Here is a 19,426-nt window from a genome sequence, read left to right as displayed (position 1 = left end):
TTAGTGTCACTGGTTCCTGCAAAGTGTAAAAAGTGTCAGTTAGTGTCCAACTGTCTGCTCTCACTCCGAAGGTGCAAAGCCTGGTGTGGTGTATCATAAATGGACCTGGAAATGACGGATTCTCCGCTCTGACATATGTTTCACCGTGAATGGCTCTTCAGGAAGTCTTCATATGTCGGAGCGGAGAATCCGTCATTTCCGCGTCCATTTATGATACACCACACCAGGCTTTGCACCTTCGGAGTGAGACGTGGAACGCACGCTACCCTCAGGGATCAGTTGACTCACACACGCTGTTTACACCTAGTGCCAGGCCAGGCACTATCACATGTGAGTATAACTGCTATTATTGCTGCTGTTTTTACTCTATTAAAAATTACTACACTATGAGACTTTCATCTGTGTCTCCTGTGGAGTAATTTTTTACATTCTAGCTCCTTCCTGATTGGCCATTGGAGTGGATTTATGCCACTAGTGGAACCAATTTGGGGTTCCCAAAGTGTTTCTTGACCATCCTGTAAAAAGGGGTCAAACAGCTCTGGTGACTGGCCATCTTCATATTGAGCGCTCGTGGTGGAAGATCTAGAAGTTTTATCTCAGAGAATTCTGTTTTGGTGTTGGCATTTATTCACTTATGGACTTTATGCTTGCTTATTTTCTCATTAATGTGCACATTTGAGTTTGATGCAGTGTTTTTCTTTGTGACAGTTTTTTTTATATGAACATGTATAGCGCCTTATTCTTTATTTTATAATTTTGCACAGTTTCAGTGATTCGTTCACTTTAAAGGGGTCAGCTGTTTGTTTATATGTTCTCATCCCCACAAGGCGCCATTTTTTTGGTACACATTTTTTGCATACGTCATGCAAACACTTCTCTAGCTCTCTGCCCATACCACTGTACTCACTATCAGTTGCAGAGCTTAGCTGGAGGAAGTGGAAATGGACTAGTATTTCTCTGATTACCGTACTTGTATTCTATTGAGAACTACAAGTCTGTCTGCCGTACGCTGTCAAGGGTCTAACTTGTAATGTAGTGCAAAAGGTTTTAGCCTTTAGCCTAGGTTCACACTGCTGCGGGATTGAAATTGTGTGAGCTCAGCTGAACTCGCACAATTTCATTCCTGCATGTCAGTCTGACTTCGGGGGCGATTTCAGAGAAATCTGTGCGGGTTCCTGCACAGATGTTTATTGAAATTGCACCAGAAGTCGCCAAAAGGAATACAGAAACTACTTTTGGGAATTGGTGCGGCGCCGCAAAGTCGGCGTCGCGCCGATTCGGATGGTGCCATTGCCAGCAATAGACGCCGATTTCACAACGTCACTTCCGGTTTACTTGGCTGACAATGACACCGATTTAAAAAAAAATACAGTATTCAGAATCGCTGGTTTTGGCAATCTGAATACTTTGAAATGCAAAGGAGGGATTTGGGGTCTTTTAGACCCCTGATCCCTCCATAAAGAGTACCTGTCACCACCTATTACTGTCACAAGAGATGTTTACATTCCTCGTGACAGCAATAAAAGTGATCACATTTTTTTTTTTTAAAGTGACAATGTAAAAAAATATAAATAAATAAAATAAATAAGAATTTTTTTTTAAAGCGTCCCCATCTCTGCGAACTCGCACAGCTAGGAAAACGCATACGTAAGTCGCGCCCACATATGTAAACGGTGTTCAAATCACACAAGTGAGGTATAGCTTCGATTGTCAGAGTGAGAGCAATAATTCTAGCACTAGACCTCCTCTGTAACTCTAACCTGGTAACTTTTTTTTTTTTTTAAAGTGCCGCCTATGGAGATCTTTAGGTACCGTAGTTTGTCGCCATTCCACGAGTGTGCGCAGTTTCAAAGAATGACATGTTAGGTATATATTTACTTGGCGTAACATCATTTTTCACATCACATTGTTTGGGGGTTCTAAGTAACGTTCTAGCAAAAAATACGGATTTTAACTTGTAAGCAACAAAATGTCAGAAATAGGCTTAGGCATGAAAGGTCTAAAGCATATCTATGGTCAAAATGTAAAATCGTATGTTCATTTTCACACTGTATTTCAATTATTTCTAGCCTACTTCTATTAATCTGAATGATCTTGAAGTCTGCAAACTTACATTGTGAAGATCCCCACATATTTACTTCCTTGAATTCTGTGATTCATAGTCACTATGCTCTATGAGTAGGTGCTGCTGTGTCTCAGAATTCACAGGAGTTGCAGGAAGCGGAGTCAGTACTGGAATCACTATTGGCAGACAGCAAGGTACCATGGGATATCAGTGGGGGCTGGTGGGTTTTTTTTCTGGGTGGGGCAGCAAACCCCCCCCCCCCGGGCTGCCGGAGGAGCGGCACTACCCCCCTCCCGTGGCACTAACAAAGAGCCCCCCCCATCACCACCTGTCCTTACTCTGGATGCAGGTGGTGAGCATGGCGGGCTTGGGGAAAACTGCTCCGGTGCTCTCTCCTGAAGCAGCTTCCGTGGTGTCTCCTCTCTCCTCCTCCCGGCGCTAGGCGTCCAATAGGATCGCCTGACGTTTTGGCCAATAGAGAACCAGATTTCATACCTGCTTGCCAATTCCACCCTATTGTGAAGCCTATTTGAGCCTAAAGAACAAGATTCCTCAAGGTTTGGGACTTTAAATGGACGCAAGGCAATAATATTATAAAAGTACAAAATTTATTGGACAAACAATAAATAAATCAACAAGTGTAATACAATGTAAATATGAATGTAAACAGATAACTGATGATAAAAAAAATCTATATATGGGAAAAAAAACAGCTCAAAAAGAGGGGGGAGCTTGCAAAGGAATAGTCCGACGTGTTTCAAATGCACTCTGAAGTGCGGATCTTCCTCAGGGACTTTAACAGTTTGCACCACTCCCAAAGCTGTAGTTCCCAAATATTTGGTTGTTTCACCAGCAGCTGAAAAGATACACTCAAATAATAAGAATGGAACATTCATCCGTGCCAGACCAAGAAGCGCCATCCACAGAAAATTTTGTACTTTTATAATATTATTGCCTTGCGTCCATTTAAAGTCCCAAACCTTGAGGAATCTTGTTCTTTATGATATGCCGGATGGAACGCATAGGCATTCTAGTCGGCTAGATGAGGCAAAGCCCTATCATTACTTTCCTATTTGAGCCTATGGCTCTAATCAGGTTCTTCAAAAAAAACAAAAAAACTGGCCGCTCTAATTGATATGCCCGGTGACGCGAAAGGGGCCGGACACATGAACAGGGGGCGGATGTGGATAGATTTATGCTATGCATGAATCTATCCACTGCATATAGGGGGAGGAGAGGAGAGAGCGGGCGGCGTCCAGGCACCCCTAATGGACGGGCCGCCCCTGGATACAGTATAGTCCTTAGAAATTGAAAGTAGACATTAGAGAAGAAGCTGAAAGGCATGCAGGGAATCCAAGAAGTTGTGGAAAGAGGTGGCAAGCAGACAGACAGTGTGCACAACATATAAAGAGATTTTTCTAGTAAGCTTATATTGGATTGTCAAAAATTACTGTTGTTTGTATTGTTATTACAATGTTGATATTCATATTTATTATATATATTCAAATATACAGTATAATATGATTCAGATATAATATGAATATAAAATGAAAGTGTATGCTGTGACGGAAGAACTCCTTTAAGTTAGCAACATAATAAATAAATATTTTTTATGTTACAAACTATTCTTTCTCTTGGCAATTCTCTTGAAAAATATTTTATCTGATATGCAGTCGATTATCTTGTTTGATCAGTGTTCATGTTAAAATAAAAATGGATCTATTAAAAAAAACGCTGTGCAAATGTCTCAAGCATTTGCACAGCTGTCACCAATGATCCCTGTAGTTTGTGTAATATGTTTACTTCCTTTGATCTTCAGCAACATCTACTGGCGATAATGCTGTATTTTCTTGATTACAGCATTTTAGGAATATACTGCATTATGGGCAGTTCATGTACTGTAGATACAGCTGAAATTCATATGATATTAACATATTTAAAAAATTACAGGGCTTATTCTTGATGGCTGTGCAAATGCTGGAGACATGTGCACAGCATTTTTTCTGTAAATAGACCCCCTAGTGCTACTATGGATAAAACTGCGCATTTTATTCTAGACTTTTTACCATTTATAACAGACCCTAAAATTACATTTTTATTTTGAAGCATGGCAATTTTTTTTACAAATGACTTACAGAACAAGCATGACCAAAGCTCTTTTGCACTTAGTTCTGCACTGTTATGACCCGTCACAACCGGTTTAGGTGTTAGATCGATCCTGACTTTACAGTCAGGATCCACCCAGATGCCTGGACCGCTGGCTGGCTCAGCCTCTCAGCGAGCTGCTGGGAGAATGAGCCAGCCTCTCCTGCCCCCTCCAAAATATGGTGCTTCAGTGAGCACCCGAGGGACAGAGCAGAGAGCCAGTGATTGACAGTCACCGGCTCTCTGTAGATTGAATACTGAGATCAGCGGTCTTTGATGGATCATCTCTTGGTGTAAAGGCAGTGGTGGATAGCTGCAGCTGGTATTGGCACTGCAGCCAGCTAAGTGAGTATGATTGTTTTTTTTTTTTTTTGATACCTAAACTTCTCTTCTAAAGTATTTGTGAATACAGTAGACTAATTGTCAGCAGAAAAACTGCAAACCCCAACTGCTAACTGAATTTGTCTGTATGTTTATCCAAAATAATTGCTTAGTACCTTTTATTAATTCTCGGGCTGATAATGTCACAACCACTGACTCTTTGTATTCATTGCTAGGATATATCACTTATGTGAATGGCTGAACACCAATCAGATAGACTCTACTGTGCTCCAGGTATGAGACAGGAAGTCTCAGCTCCAACCCGGAACACAGTGCTGTATGCTGTATGTAGCCTCAGCTGCACACCCAGCAGCCTCACATTTTAGTGAGGGACATAGTTCGTACTATATAAAGTACACCGAAAAGCTGGAGTTCAGCTTTAAAGTGGTTGTTAAGCCACTATGTTATATTTACACAATCCCCTCTGTTGGATAACAACATGTGTCCTAGTGTCTGCGCTTTATAAAAAAATGCTGATTTCTACCTGATTTCACAGCACCTCCCGGCGCTTACATGACTCCTCGGCTCTCTCCTCTCCCCATCTGACAACTCCAGCAGACAGGGCCGAACACTCCCACTGACGTCAGCCAGGGAGGAGAGGAGGAGAGAGCTGAGGAGTCACGTGAGCGCCGGGAGGCACTGTGAAGTTAGGTAGAAAACAGCATTTTTTTGAATAAAACACAGACACTAGGACATATGTTGTTATCCAACAGAGGGGATGGTATAAACATAACATAGTTTTATAGCAGCAGGGAGGGGAGCAGAGTGGCGCTGGTATGAGCTGACAGGCAAGGAGGGAGGGGGAGAGGAGCACAGAGGAGGACAGGAGAGCTGCGGATGACGGAGGCACGTAAACTGATCACAGTGTCAGGGCTCAGCAGCTATGATAAACCGTGGTCAGTTTACAGGGGGAAGGGAGAACCAGGCAGGATCAACCAGGTATTTTAGGTGATACAGTGTGCCAAATTATGCAGCACAAGCACAAGCTTTAAGGGAACAGGATCCATTTTTTTTTTTTAGCGGAACAAACACTTTAAGTAAACGACCAGCAGATGTTTCTAAGCTGTTAGAAACTAAATAAAACTGACTTTAGAGTCACTGTTAGTTCAAATTAAAAGCAACTAGAGAAATTAAGGATGGTTTGGTTTAAAGCCCCTTTAGTGATTGTTAAAGACCTTTCCCCCCTTCCCTAAATTTCTCATCAGCATGCATCTCTGCTTTCAGCCTTATTAAATGTCAGGTTCCTGCCCTTTAATTAAGACAGGTTCTCTTTGTGCTTCAGAAACAGCCTTTTAAACCCATAAGGTCCCTTTCACACGGGCATTCCGATCAGGTCTGCCTGTCAGTTTTTCAGGCAGACCTGATCGGACCCTCCATTCATCTCTATGGATTGGCAGATGTCAGCGGTGACATATACGCTGATATCCGCCGATATCTGATCCTGTCTGTGAAATCCAGACACAGTGACCCTTTTTTCCATCTGTCTGGGGGATTGGATCAGATGGGATTGGATGAAAACGGACATGTGGGCCAATTTCACCAGATCTCCCCATAGAGGAGAGCGGGGCTTTGACAGGTCTGTCTCTGCATAGTGAGCAGAGACCAGGGGCGGATCCAGGGGGGGCAACGGGGCAATTGCACCCCCCGAGAACATACGAGTGGGTGAGCTGAGCCCTGAGCCGGCGGGTGAGCGAGTAATCATGCCGCCGGCCCGAGGCGGGCGGCTGGCGTGTGACTGAGGCTGAGCGCGGCCGAGGCAGCGAGCAGGCAGGTGTTTAAGCCACTCCCCTTCTGATAATGTGACTGAAGGGACGTTGCGTCGCGGCCATCTTGGTACTCCCGCACTCGTCCACAGTAAGCCTAGTGTTTGTCGGCAAGCGGACATTTTTATACACCCACCAGAGTCTTGCTTATCACAGTTATTTTTAACAGTAAACTCAACTTATATTTCACTAAATAAGCTGAGTTTACTGTTAAAAATAACTGTGAAAAGCAAGACTCCAGTGGGTGTATAAAGATGTCTGCTTGCCGACTTCTAACTCTAGTCTTACTGCTGACAAGGAAGTGAGGGTGTACCAAGATAGCCGCAATGCAACATGCTTTTGCATGCATATTCTGATTTACATGAGGTAATGAGTTACAATATCTCACTGCCCGCCCTCACTCTGGGACACATCCACTGGCAACTTGGCAAGTGATAATCCGCATGTTGTGGCAGGCGACATTGGCAAGTGACAATCCGCATCCTGTGGCAGGCGACATTGGCAAGTGACAATCCGCATCCTGTGGCAGGCGACAATGGCAAGTGACAATCCGCATCCTGTGGCAGGCGACATTGGCAAGTGACAATCCGCATGTTGTGGCAGGCGACATTGGCAAGTGACAATCCGCATGTTGTGGCAGGCGACATTGGCAAGTGACAATCCGCATCTTGTGGCAGGCGACATTGGCAAGTGACAATCCGCATCTTGTGGCAGGCGACATTGGCAAGTGACACGCTGCATCTGGTGGCAGGCGACGGTAGCAAGTGACACGCTCAGGGCTCCCAATGATTCTGCATTATGGTGAGTTGAACAATTTCATTTTACATTACAATGTAATAATATAAATAATGCGCCTCAATCATCCTGACACCACATCAACCATGGTGCTGTGATGATTGAAGCGCCAACACCAGCCATTGCCCCGACAAATTGCCTGCAAAATTTTATGGCAGTGCCCCTCCCGAGACTAGGCTCTGGATCCGCCCCTGGCAGAGACGGACCTTTCATTCGCCTGCTCAGCGGGGATCAGCGGATCGATTCCACACTGAGCAAAGCAGAGTCCGTCAGGCAGACAGCCCTGTGTGAAAGAACCCTTAGAGACATTCCTCTTTCTACTCTAACCTGCAAGGTGGTATTCCTTGTACCATCATCTCTGCAAGATAAGTGTCTGCACTGGTGGCCTTAGTTTGCAAGGAACTCTTTCTGGTTTTGCATAGGTGTTGAAGCCTAGGGCTTTCTGCTTGCCTAATGTAGTACCCAGTTTGCATTGCCATCCCTCCTTGCATGTGCTTGACCCATGGCAGAAACAGCCTTACAAGGAAAAACGAATACAGTTGACATTTATAAATATTAAAATGTGTTCTTGTAAATGTATACCTGCCACAAACAGAACACAACATTTAGTCTATTACAGAATGTCACAATCCAGACTTCTGACTTCTAGTAAAAAAAATAATACTATATTATGAAGCCTGCCCCAGTTCCTCCTCGTATTCCAATAAAGCCGGCAATTATGTGGTTCAGTAGCTCCTATAAATGCTGCTTGCAGCCAGGCCTGGCCGCTGTGGTTACAAACATCTTCCAGGCATCAGAGGCAGATTGCTCATCGAAGGGGATCCTGCCACCATCAGGAAATGCGGCAAAGAGGTTCATACACAGCATCTTCCCAAAGTAGTATATATTGTGCTTCCTCTGGGTTTTAGAGGTGTTCCCTTTAAGGCCTACCCCATTTTCTCCTCACTGCCAGCACCCCACCACCTTCTTCCTTCTCACCGTCAGCACCCCAACCCTCCACCACACCACCAGCACCCCAAACCCTTTTCCTCCTTCTAACCCAGCACCCATCACCTTTCCTGCTTCTCATCACCAGCACCCCAACCCTCCACCACACCACCAGCACCCCAAACCCTTTTCCTCCTTCTAACCAGGCACCCATCACCTTTCCTGCTTCTCATCACCAGCACCCCAACCCTCCTCCTCCTGGTAATCCTCCTCTGCCTCTTGCTACCTCATTGCATTCCATGTTCTAGTGCACCTGGGCAGGCGTGGCCTTTCTGCAATATAATGGCAGCTAGGAGATGGCCATCTTGACTTTATATTGGCAGCTGGGCACCTGCCACCGTGGTGTAGCCCAGGCTATAAACTTGTGGATGGGGGATTTGGTAAAAGCTGATATTAAGATACTAAGCCTGAGGGTGATTTGATCCAACAACAGCAGATATGCTAAAAAAGGCCAAAAAACACTTCAGAGCTCTGTGGGCTGGCCCTAGGGACAGCTTTGTTCAAGTACGCTGTGACCGAAATCAGAACATCCAATTTGCATACTCGATCCAGTTCAGTGACTCACTCTGGGGAATTAACTAAGCTTCCTGTGCTCTAATGGTGCATGAAACGGTTAGAAGTGGTGTGTACCACCTGAATTATATAGATAGATCTGTTTCAGGTCTATCTGCACCACCCACGCAGGATCTATTTCAGAGTGAAATAGAAACTAGTGCAAGTCTGCCCCTAATTAACAGAGTGAATGCTGCAAATTTTCATATAGAAATTACCTGTCGGACAGGATGCGAGCTGTCAGCACCCACATCACTCTTTCAGCCAGTGCAGTGATTACACTACACGAGCAGAGCCTGCAGGGTTAACAACCCTCCTCCTTCCTCCACTATGAGCTGAGCAGGGGGCAGGGGAACATGCAGCCCCAGTTCTCATATTCTCTATGAGGTGTCTGTCACAGCCCCAGATCGAACAGAGAACTGATCGCTCCAAATTAAAGTATAACTAAAGGCAAAACCATTTATTTAGCTTTGGGTGGACAAAAATTAGAACCCCTTTCAGGTGTTTGCTGCTGCCTGTGCCCCCCGTTAGGGAGATTCACCCTCTATATATGTCCTATTTGCTGTTATCACCAAAAGCGAAAGTAAAAAAAGCCAAATTTCGGGTTGCCCAAGAACAGTAATAGAGGGGAACACTAGTTGTAGTATCCCTGATGATAACCAGGGATTCCTTCATTTTGGAGGGATTTTTTCCCACTTCCTGTTTTGCTTATGGGACAGGAAATTAAGGAAAATCCACCCAATGGGACACAGAACAAAAAACCCTATCTTACACTAGCCAAAAATAATTAAAAATTATTGCTTTCAGCTCTACTTTAAGACACCAGATGTAGTAATTTGGGGATATTTATTTACTACAGGCAGCTATATAGTGCCATCAATTAACACAGCACATTATACATTCACATCACTCCCTGCCCTCAAAGAGCTTATAATCTTAACCAGCTGGCCATAGATGGTTTGAATCTCAGCCAGTTCAGCAGAACCCCCCCCCCCCCCCCCCAAGAGAACACAATAGCTCTGTGTGAGGAGAAAGCCAAAAAGAAAGGCAAGCAATAAATATAATTCGAGATTTTATCTGATCAGTATTTTTTAATTAAAAAAATGATAGATTGTCTGACATTGCAATGGCCCCCCTACTAGTAAAAAATTCAACATATTGATCCCGAACTTGACGGGCACTTTGGGGGGCCAAGCCAGTATGGCCAATATCCAGGCCTGTCAGAGGATTCCCTATAAGTCCGGCCTCAGGCCCAAGTGATATGATATAATTGGTCGAATGTTTGTGTAAATAATTGTGCAGGATGCAGCACGCTAGGACAATGTGATTTAGTCTGTATTCCGCCATGTGGATAGCTGTCTGAAACAGGCGGAACCGGCTGGCCATAATCCCAAAAGCATTCTCCCCAGCTCTTCTCGCTCTGGCCAGGCAGAAGTTAAAAACCCTCCTCTCCGGGGTGAGGGTCCTTTGGGGGAATGGCCTCATGAGGTGCTTGCTCAGATCGAAGGCTTCATCTGCTATGAAGACAAAGGGGAGTCCTTCCACGTTATCCGCATCAGGTGGCAATCCCAGGCCACCACTCTGGAGATGCTGGTAGAACCACATCTGGGCGAAGACTCCTCCATCCGACATCCATCCATTCTTCCCCACGTCCACATACAGAAATTCATATTGTGCCGACACCACTGCCATTAAGACAATACTATGGAACCCCTTATAATTAAAATAGTATGACCCCGAATGGGGTGGTGGCACGATGTGGACATGTTTCCCATCTATAGCCCCTCCACAGTTGGGAAAGTCCCAACTGGTGGCAAAATGGGATGCCACAGTCCGCCATTCCTGTGGCACTGAAAGAAACTGGGGAGTTAAACAAGAAAATAAAAAAACATCAGTAATTTTGCACATAACATTGCAAGCACATTACATAAAAAACATTATTGCCCAGCATCAGTATAACATTAATTTTAATATTATTTAAAGACTAAAATTGCCCACTTATAAGATTCCTCACCCCCTCTGATGGCACATTGATACATTTTAGGGGGGGGATTCTAAATCAAGTTAAGGACACACAGGGGTTGATTTACTAAAGGCAAAAAGACTGTGCACTTTGAAAAGTGCAGTTGCACTCTGCAAGTGCAGTTGCACTCTGCAAGTGCAGTTGCTCCAGAGCTTAGTAAATAAGGTAAGGCTTCATGTTGCAAAGAGTACCCAATCACATGCAAGGGAAATAAAAAAAACTGCATTTTTGCTTGCACATGATTGGATGATGAAATCAGCAGAGCTTCTGCTCATTTACTAAGCCCTGGAGCAAATGCACTTGCAGAGTGCAACTGCATTTTGCAAAGTGCAACGTCTATTTGCTTTTAGTAAATCAACCTCACAGACCATACTGATAAATTTTAGGGGGGGTGGAGGGGATTCTAAATCAAGTTAAGGACACACAGACCATTTTGATAAATTTTAGGAGGGCGGGAGGGGATTCTAAATCAAGTTAAGGACACACAGACCATTTTGATATATTTTAGGGGGGGGGGGGGGATTCTAAATCAAGTTAAGGACACACAGACCATTTTGATAAATTTTAGGGGGGGATTCTAAATTAAGTTCTAAATCAAGTTAAGGACACACAGACCATTTTGATAAATGTTAGGGGGGGATTCTAAATCAAGTTAAGGACACACAGACCATTTTGAGACATTTTAGGGGGGGGGGGGGATTCTAAATCAAGTTAAGGACACACAGACCATTTTGATAAATTTTAGGGGGGAAGGGATTCTAAATTAAGTTAAGGACACACAGACCATTTTGAGACATTTTAGGGTAAAGCACTACAAAATTGAGCTAACAAAATACATTAAGTGAGTAGACTAGGTGGATATGGGCCCAGAATTGCATGCTGGGGAGGTTAGTGAAGGCAAATGCATGCAGGACAAAAAAGAGCATTAAAAAATTACAGAATGCATGAGGACAAAGAGGACATTCGCACTATATTGCAATCATGGTAATTAGTGTTTGAGTAAAGAAATACATTACAATGGCAAACATTAAATACAATAAAATGTGATGTTAAAGGATAAACCTTACCTTAATATAGTCCTTCTGCAGGACCTGAATGATGGCAGAACAGGTCTCTGGGATAATGATCCCCAGAGCCTGGGGGGGAGATGCCTGTCGAGAACTTGAGGTCCTGCAGGCTTCTCCCTGTCGACAAGTAACGCAACGTGGCGACTAGCCTCTGCTCCGCAGTGGTGGCTGGCCTCATGCAGATATCCTGCCTGCTGATATAAGGAGTCAGCAAAGCCAACAAACGGTCAAAAACGGGGTCCGTCATCCGGAGAAAGTTCCTGAAATCCTCAGGATTATTCTCATGGATCTCACGGAGCAATGGCATGTGAGAGAATTGGTCACGCTGGAGCAACCAATTCTTCGTCCATGAACTCCTCCTTGCCCTACTACAGCACCAAGCACATACAAAGCACGAGCTCGACTATGAGAACGTACCTGCAACATGGCTTTAAAACGGTCGGCTGGTCAGAACGCACTTAAGAGAACGCACTGAAGAACAACAAGGGCTGTGAAGAGTGAGCTGAAAATCAGCAACGAGCGGACAATAAGACACTGATAAATCAATGCGAACTGACTACACGCACTGAAAAGCAGATACAAACCTCACAAGCACAAACTAAACAACAGATAAACGATCTGAAAAATACAAGTTTCACAAGCGCGAATCGTCTCTCACCAAACTTCTACTAACACGAGATAAACACGAGATTAGCAGAAGGATCCCAAAGGGTGTCGCACGAGCTATTGAACTTCCATTTTATAGCCTCGTCGGACCTGGTGTACGTCACCACGTACTAGGCTGTCGGACTTTGGTGTGATCGTATGTAGGCAAGTCCGTTTGTTAGAAAGTCCGTCGGAAGTCTGAAAGTCCGTCGGAAAGTCCGTCGGACCAGTCCGGTCGAAAAGTCCGCCCGTGTGTATGCCCCATAACACTAACCTATCTATCCCTGTAAAGAAAAAGTCAGTATACATACTTTTTCTGAAGCTGATCTGACCTGATCTCCAGCGGTGGAAGCTCTGCAGAGGACACAGCCGACAACGGCTGTGAAATGAATGGGGAGTGACGTCACCTATAGAGTTACTATGGGGCTTCCATTGTCGGATGTGTCCTCTGCACCCACCTCAGCAGCGAAGCCGAGGCTGACAGCTCAGCGTGGGATTGGGTCGGATCGCCCGCAGAAAAAGTATGTATACTGATTTTTTCTTCACAGGGTTAGATAGGTTAGTGTTAGATCGTCAATATCTGTAGATGCAAGGATTTTAGTTTTAGGGTGGACTTCTACTTTAAAGTGGATGTAAACCCAGTGAAGTGAACAGCCTCAGATGATACACAGGGATTTTTAAGTTTTACAGGTATATCTGCTGTCTTCAGCTTTATATACTGTTTGAAAAGTGCTCATCCTGTTAGAATTTTCACTTTCTGATTCATCTGTGGGTGTAGATTCTTGCTATACACTAGAGCTGCGCGATTATTCGTTAAAAGATTGCGATCTTGATTCAACCCCCCTCACAATCTTAACCCAATTTTTCCTCAATTCTATGTGACAAATGCAAAGCTGGAAAAAAAAAAAAAAAAAAAGTTTATCAACATTCCTCAGCACTGGGAAATAGAGAAGAGAAGAGATACAGTGGGGGTTATTTACTAAACCTGGAGTGAAAAATCCAGTGAAGCTCTGCGTAGAAACCAGTCAGCTTCCAGGTTTTATTGTCAAAGCGTAATTGAACAAAATTAAGTTAGAAGCTGATTGGCTGCCATGCACAGCTGCAACAGATTCTGAGTGCTCCAGTTTTAGTAAATCTACCCCAATGCATCTCTCAGTTCTTTTAGATCAAAGGAATGAACTTCTGTGTGTAAATGAGGTCAGTTTAACCACTTAAAGAACAAGCCTTTTTCTGACACCTGTTGTTTACAAGCTAAAATCAGTATTTTCTGCTAGAAAACTACGTAGAACCCCCAAACATTATATATATGTATATATATATATATATATATATATATATATATATGTATGTGTGTATATATATATATATATATATATATATCTGTGTAAAACTGTAAAGTTAGCCCAATTTTTTTGTATAATGTGAAAGATGATGTTACGAGAATCGTGATCTTGATTCTCATTTTATTAAGAATCGTGCAGCTCTACTATACACTGTGAGACAGCTGATTGGAGGAAAGGCACACACCCCCTCCCCACACATGCAGAGCTTGCCTGTGACTAGTTCAGCTTTGTGCTAATCTATTTATAGCTCCCCCTCTGACACAAACTTCAGGCTCCCATCTCGCAGACTTTGTCAGGAGTTATCAGGCTGATAACAGACAAATGGAGCTGAAGACAGCTACTGGACATAGTGCTTTGAAGAGAGATAAGAAAACACTGCTGATATACGTGCCTAGCTCAAATTTCATGAATCGGGTTTACATCCACTTCAAGCTTTGATAATAAAACCTGGAAGCTGATTGATTTCTATGCAGAGCTGCACCAGATTTTGCAGGTGCCAGTTTTAGTAAATCGCGTAAATCTCCCCTATTGTATTTATGCCAGAGGCTTGGTTTACACTATTATGATGTCAGACATTGTATGTGATTCGCACTGCATTGCTGTGCAGATCACATGCCATGTCTGTGCGATGCGAATTCAGGCATACAGAATGTATGCCTGAATTTGCATCGCATTCATACTAAAATGGTGCAGGACCTTTTTTTTGGTCCGCACTGGAATCAGATCGAATGGGTGTTCACATCTATGATCTGATTCCTGCACCATTTCACATTGTGATCTGCAAACCGATCTGGCGGTATCATTAACTTTGTTCTCAGAGGGCAGTGTGAACTGCCTGTGAGAGGCATGCGATGCAGGAACTCGCACAGGAATCGCGCTGGTTCCCGCATTGCATATGTGTGAGCCCAGCCTCAATGGAACAGGGCATACAATACCGTGTGCAGACATCTCAACCTGCAAAAATTTCAGGGAGGTGGCAAACTCATTTCAGGGAGGTAGGCGTGGCTTAAACCGTGCTACATATTGCGCGTGGCTTAAATGGGGTGTGGTTTTATAGGGTCTGAGATGACTTACATAGTGCAGAATGTAGTAATGTTAAATAGGGAATGTACAGTGCGGAGTGTATGGCGGTGGGTAGTATGTGCAGGAGAGGAGTGCGGATTGTATGTAGGTGGGTATAATGTGCATGTGAGGAGTGTGGAGTGTACAGCACTGAGTAGTATGTGCAGGATGGTGTCAGTAGGGCAGTGGACGGTGTCAGTAGTTATTTATTTTTATTATTATTTCTTTATAATTTTATTATTTTAATTATTTTTTACAATTTATCTTTTTGTTTTTCACAATGATTGGGGGTGGGGGTAGTGGACAGTGTCAATAGAGCAGTGTTGTCAGTAGTTTTTTGATTTTCTTATTTTCTCTATCATGTTTTAAAATGTTGTTGTTTATTATTTTCTTTAAATTATTATTTTTTTATATTTTTTCACAGTGCTTCTGGGGAAGGGGTGGGGAGTATGTTGTGGTGATGGTGTCAGTAGGGCAGTGGATGGTGTCATTAGTTTTTATTTTTACATATTGTTTTTTTTTTTTACAATTTTTTTTTTTAAATACTTTTTGGGGGGAGTGGACATTGTTGGTAGGTCAGGGGGGTGGTGTCAGTAGTTTTATTTTATTTTTTATAATTTTTTTTTTTATAATTTTTGTTTACAATTTCATTTTTTGTATATTTTTTGAAGTTTTTTAAAACCAACCCTGTTGGGCGGGGGGGGGGGACGCTTTGGTAAGATATCAGGGGTCTAAATAGAACCCTGAAATCTCCCCTTTGAGACAGAGAAAGAAGCTGAGGACACAGATTCCCCAGTCCCTTTCTCAGCATTGAAGATGAATAGACAGGAGACAGCGGCTCCTGTCCATTCATAAAATGAGCTGAGTAAACACACAGGTTACTCTGCTCAGTTTTCACAGGACACAGTAGCTTGCTCACTGTGTCCAATTCAGAAAAGGAAGGGGCTGGTAAATGACCGGTCCCTTCCTCCGCTCTCCATCCTGACAGATCCCCACAGCCGGCGGAAGAGGAGAGGAGGGAAGCTGGCTGTGGGGGACAAGGGAGTGCAGAGGAGTACAGGGAGCCGGAGAAGAACAGAGGGGGTGAAGGACACAGAGGGGAGCCGTAGAAGAAGAACAGGGGGGTAGAAAGACACGGAGGGGGGCTGGAGGAGGAGGATACAGGGAACAGCCGGGAATAATCGGTGCAGCAGGAGGGACAGCTGTGATCACTGATCTCCCTGTATAGGGAGAGAAGGAGAAGTGGATGTCAGCTATACAGGGAGATTGGTGTTCACAGCTGCCCCTCCGATCATCCCCGACTGTGAACCAGGGGACCATCCAGGATCAGCCCTGTAGCTGGGATATCGGGCAGCACTTGCGGGTGTCCGGGAGCCAACCCACACCTCGTGGAAGACTTGGGACGTCTGCGTATGCTTGTGCAGGGCCTTGTTTACTCACACAAGGATGCATAGGTGTTCTATACATCCTGTCCCATTAATGTCAACTGTCCCAGTATGATATGTGTGTGGGTGTGTCCAGGTCCCTGATTGCATACAGGGTGAGTTCAGGGATATACACCCACAAGGTGTCACATTGGTACACAGTTAACATCAAGACTGTCTGCACAGGGATGAACAGAATGCCCTGCACAGGCATATTGCATATCTCCAAACTTTTTGAGATGAGAATGAGGGACACCCATCAGCAAAAGTATGCAGGCATAGGACACACCCCCTGCCATGCCCCTTAAAGGAGAATTGTACAAAAAAACAAGATTGATTAAACCCACAAGTGCTTTCTTTACCACTACTATTCCTTTATATTGGCTTTTGGAATTTACAAATGCAGCAATTTAGAAATCAGTTGAAAGGTTTAGCACTCAGAAACACTTTTTGATAAAAAAAGTGCACTTTATATACATCTATATAGATCAGACCAAAATGAGGGACAAGTGAGGTGGAATGAGGGACAGAGGGACATTGCTCCAAATCAGGGACAGTCCTTCCAAATCATGAACAGTTGGGCGGTATGATATTGTACGCCTTGTGCATGATAGCCAGGAAAATATGATTTACAAAGGTCAGCAACAGCAGTGCAAGTTTCTCTTTGTGCACATTTCCTTTTAATACTCATTTTCTGTCCTGGTGACAAAATAAATATGAACGTGTCTGCAGTAACTATCAGTTCATTTTATAGCCTTCCCACCCCATGCAGGTGGGCGGGGATCACCAGACAGATTTGCCGGATGTGACGTCCCGGAAGCACGAAGTGTGCTGCATTAATTCCTCCCATCCGGTGGGTTGTGCTTTGTATTCGGTCCGTGGTTGATGGTGGGTTCGGTTTTTAGTCATGGCGTCGCCTAGTAGCAGCAATGGCCCTTCTGAGAAGAAGAAAGTGACCGAGCTCCGCGTTATCGACTTGAAGTCCGAGCTGAAGCGGAGGAACCTGGACGTGACCGGGGTGAAGAACGTGCTGGTGTCCCGGCTCAAGCAGGTATGAGGCCTCTCTGCGAATATGGGGGAGGGGCTGCTGGTGTAATGGCTTCCCTGCCACCTGAGGCCCTGGCTGTGGATGGGGGAGGTTGTGTGGAGGTGCTGCATTCATTATCGGTCCCCAGGTGTCTCCTATATCTAGAGAGAGGGCTGAGATTTATCCTAGGAAATGTCCATGGCTGTGTTTTATAGCACAGGTAAAGCTTTTCTCCTTTTCTGTATCAGCACTAAGGCCTCGTTCACATATGTCACATAATGCTTGTATGTATGTATGTGTGTGTGTGTGTGTGTGTGTGTGTGTGTGTGTGTGTGTGTGGTGGTTTTTTTTTTTTTTTTTTTTTTCTTTGTGTGTGTTGCTGTGTGCATAGGGAGGCATATTCACTTCATACACACCATAAATGTGACTCCAAAGTCACTCAGGTACCCTTTTTGTGTCAAGCTTCAGGCGTCTTTTTTTTTGTAACCACCTTTTGATTCATGTGAAATGTGCGTCTGCATTACAGTGAATGGTACCGCAAGCCTGCCCCATATTTATTTTTTAAGAAAATGTGCCCAATTGTGCGTTTATGCCATGGCACACAATAGTGTAGATGCAGCCTTTGGCTTTGTTCATACTTGCTCTTCAGAGAGCATTTGGCAGGCAGTCAATAGGTATCTTTATCACCACCTCACTACCTGTTTTATTTCACCCCCACCCCTTGACTGGCAGAGTACCACACCGCAACTGCATGCATTGTGTGTGTTTACAGTGTGGCCACATTCACTTTAATGGTCACATTCTGCAGTTGGTAGTGGCTGCTGAGTGTGACACGGGGTGTTTTAAAATATATATATGTGTGTGTGTGTGTGTGTGTGTGTGTGTGCACATCTTCACTGTTCTCACGATTCGATTACTATTATCTGGTCAACAATTCGATTCCGCGATGCATCATGATTACCGACGAGCCTCCGCTTGGGCCGCCTAGGCAACCTTCAATCTTCTGGGACACATCACAGTTCCCAAAAGATTGCCTAGCTATGAAGGAAAGCCTAGTGAGACATGCGCACCCGGCTGTGAAGCTGCAAGCTGTCACAGCCGGATGCCCACAGTAGTATTGCCAGCGCTGTGGACAGCCACTTGTGGCCCGTCAAACGCAGCCATCACGTCACTACCCTCCCACAATGCACGGGCCACCACTGGTGCTGACTTTTCCTTGGCGTTCCTGTTTGCACCTTCCAGCACACTAGGAGTTAACAGTGGAATGTGCACAGGATAGCCAGGGACCTGTCAGCACAGAGCGAGAGGTGTAAGTAGAGTACACATTTGTACTGTACTTTTTTTTTTTTTTTTAAATTACTTTCTTTTAATAAATGCCGTGTTACAATGAATGAAGTGCACCGCTGTACTGTATGTGCTTTTTGAAAAAAAAAGTCACTTCATACCGAATTACACAGTAGTACGATATATCCCGCTCATGTGACTCCCGGAGAATGCAGCGTGCTATGCGCAGTAGGGACACGGCCGTGAAGCCGAAAGTCTACACTGCCAGGTTCCCTTACAAGCAATGGCGGCAGCACCCAACCATGTAAACATCGGCTGCTGCGCCAACATCGTTGGACTCCAGGACAGGTAAAGTGTCCTAATGTTAAAGGTCAGTATGTAAGTGGCGGGTGGAACTCCTCTTTGAACTCAACTCCATAAAAGCCTATGTGTCAATGCCAGGGCTGAAACAACTAATCGATGAATCGATTACTATTTTCATAATTGATTAATTGGCCAGTAACATAATGGGGTTAAAAAAAAAAACGAAAATGAGCCCTTTATAGTACAAAAAGAATAATCGCTACTGTAAATATTACTTTCACAGTTTCTACAGTAAAAAAGAACCCCTTAAAGTAGTGATTATCTGCTCCCTTTTTTTTTTTTTTTTTTTTTTACCCCATTATGTTACTAAACATCTTAGACCTGGTTCACATCTCTGTGTTTTTTGGTGCTTTTTGCAGAAACGCACTACAGTTCATTTATATGGTTTCCTATGGGACACGTTCACATCTATGCTTTTTTCAGCCGCTGCATATTTGGAAAGGGTCGGGAACTTTTTTTTTTTTAACGCAAAGCGGTGCTTTTTTTTTTTTGTCTCAATA

The 19,426-nt window shown here is 44.1% G+C and overlaps 1 protein-coding gene across 2 annotated transcripts in view; it reads left to right on the top strand.

Annotated features, from left to right (window-relative positions):
* Positions 1-19,426, top strand: part of SLTM (SAFB like transcription modulator) — a 214,329-nt gene that overhangs the window by 39,736 nt on the left and 155,167 nt on the right. Inside the window, exon 1 of one of the 2 annotated variants that reach the window (XM_073618819.1) lies at positions 17,069-17,303. The exons of the other annotated variant lie outside the window; for it this stretch is intronic. Coding sequence (XP_073474920.1) covers positions 17,160-17,303 — 144 coding nt within the window. The 5' untranslated portion in view covers positions 17,069-17,159. Of the gene's footprint in view, positions 1-17,068; positions 17,304-19,426 lie in introns of those variants that run through there. 2 annotated transcript variants of the gene reach the window in all.

The sequence above is a fragment of the Aquarana catesbeiana genome, linkage group LG03 (genome assembly GCF_042186555.1).
Source record: "Aquarana catesbeiana isolate 2022-GZ linkage group LG03, ASM4218655v1, whole genome shotgun sequence".
Classification (NCBI taxonomy): domain Eukaryota; kingdom Metazoa; phylum Chordata; class Amphibia; order Anura; family Ranidae; genus Aquarana; species Aquarana catesbeiana.
Note: the sequence above shows the minus strand (reverse complement) of the source record. Positions and strands in the feature narration are given on the sequence as shown.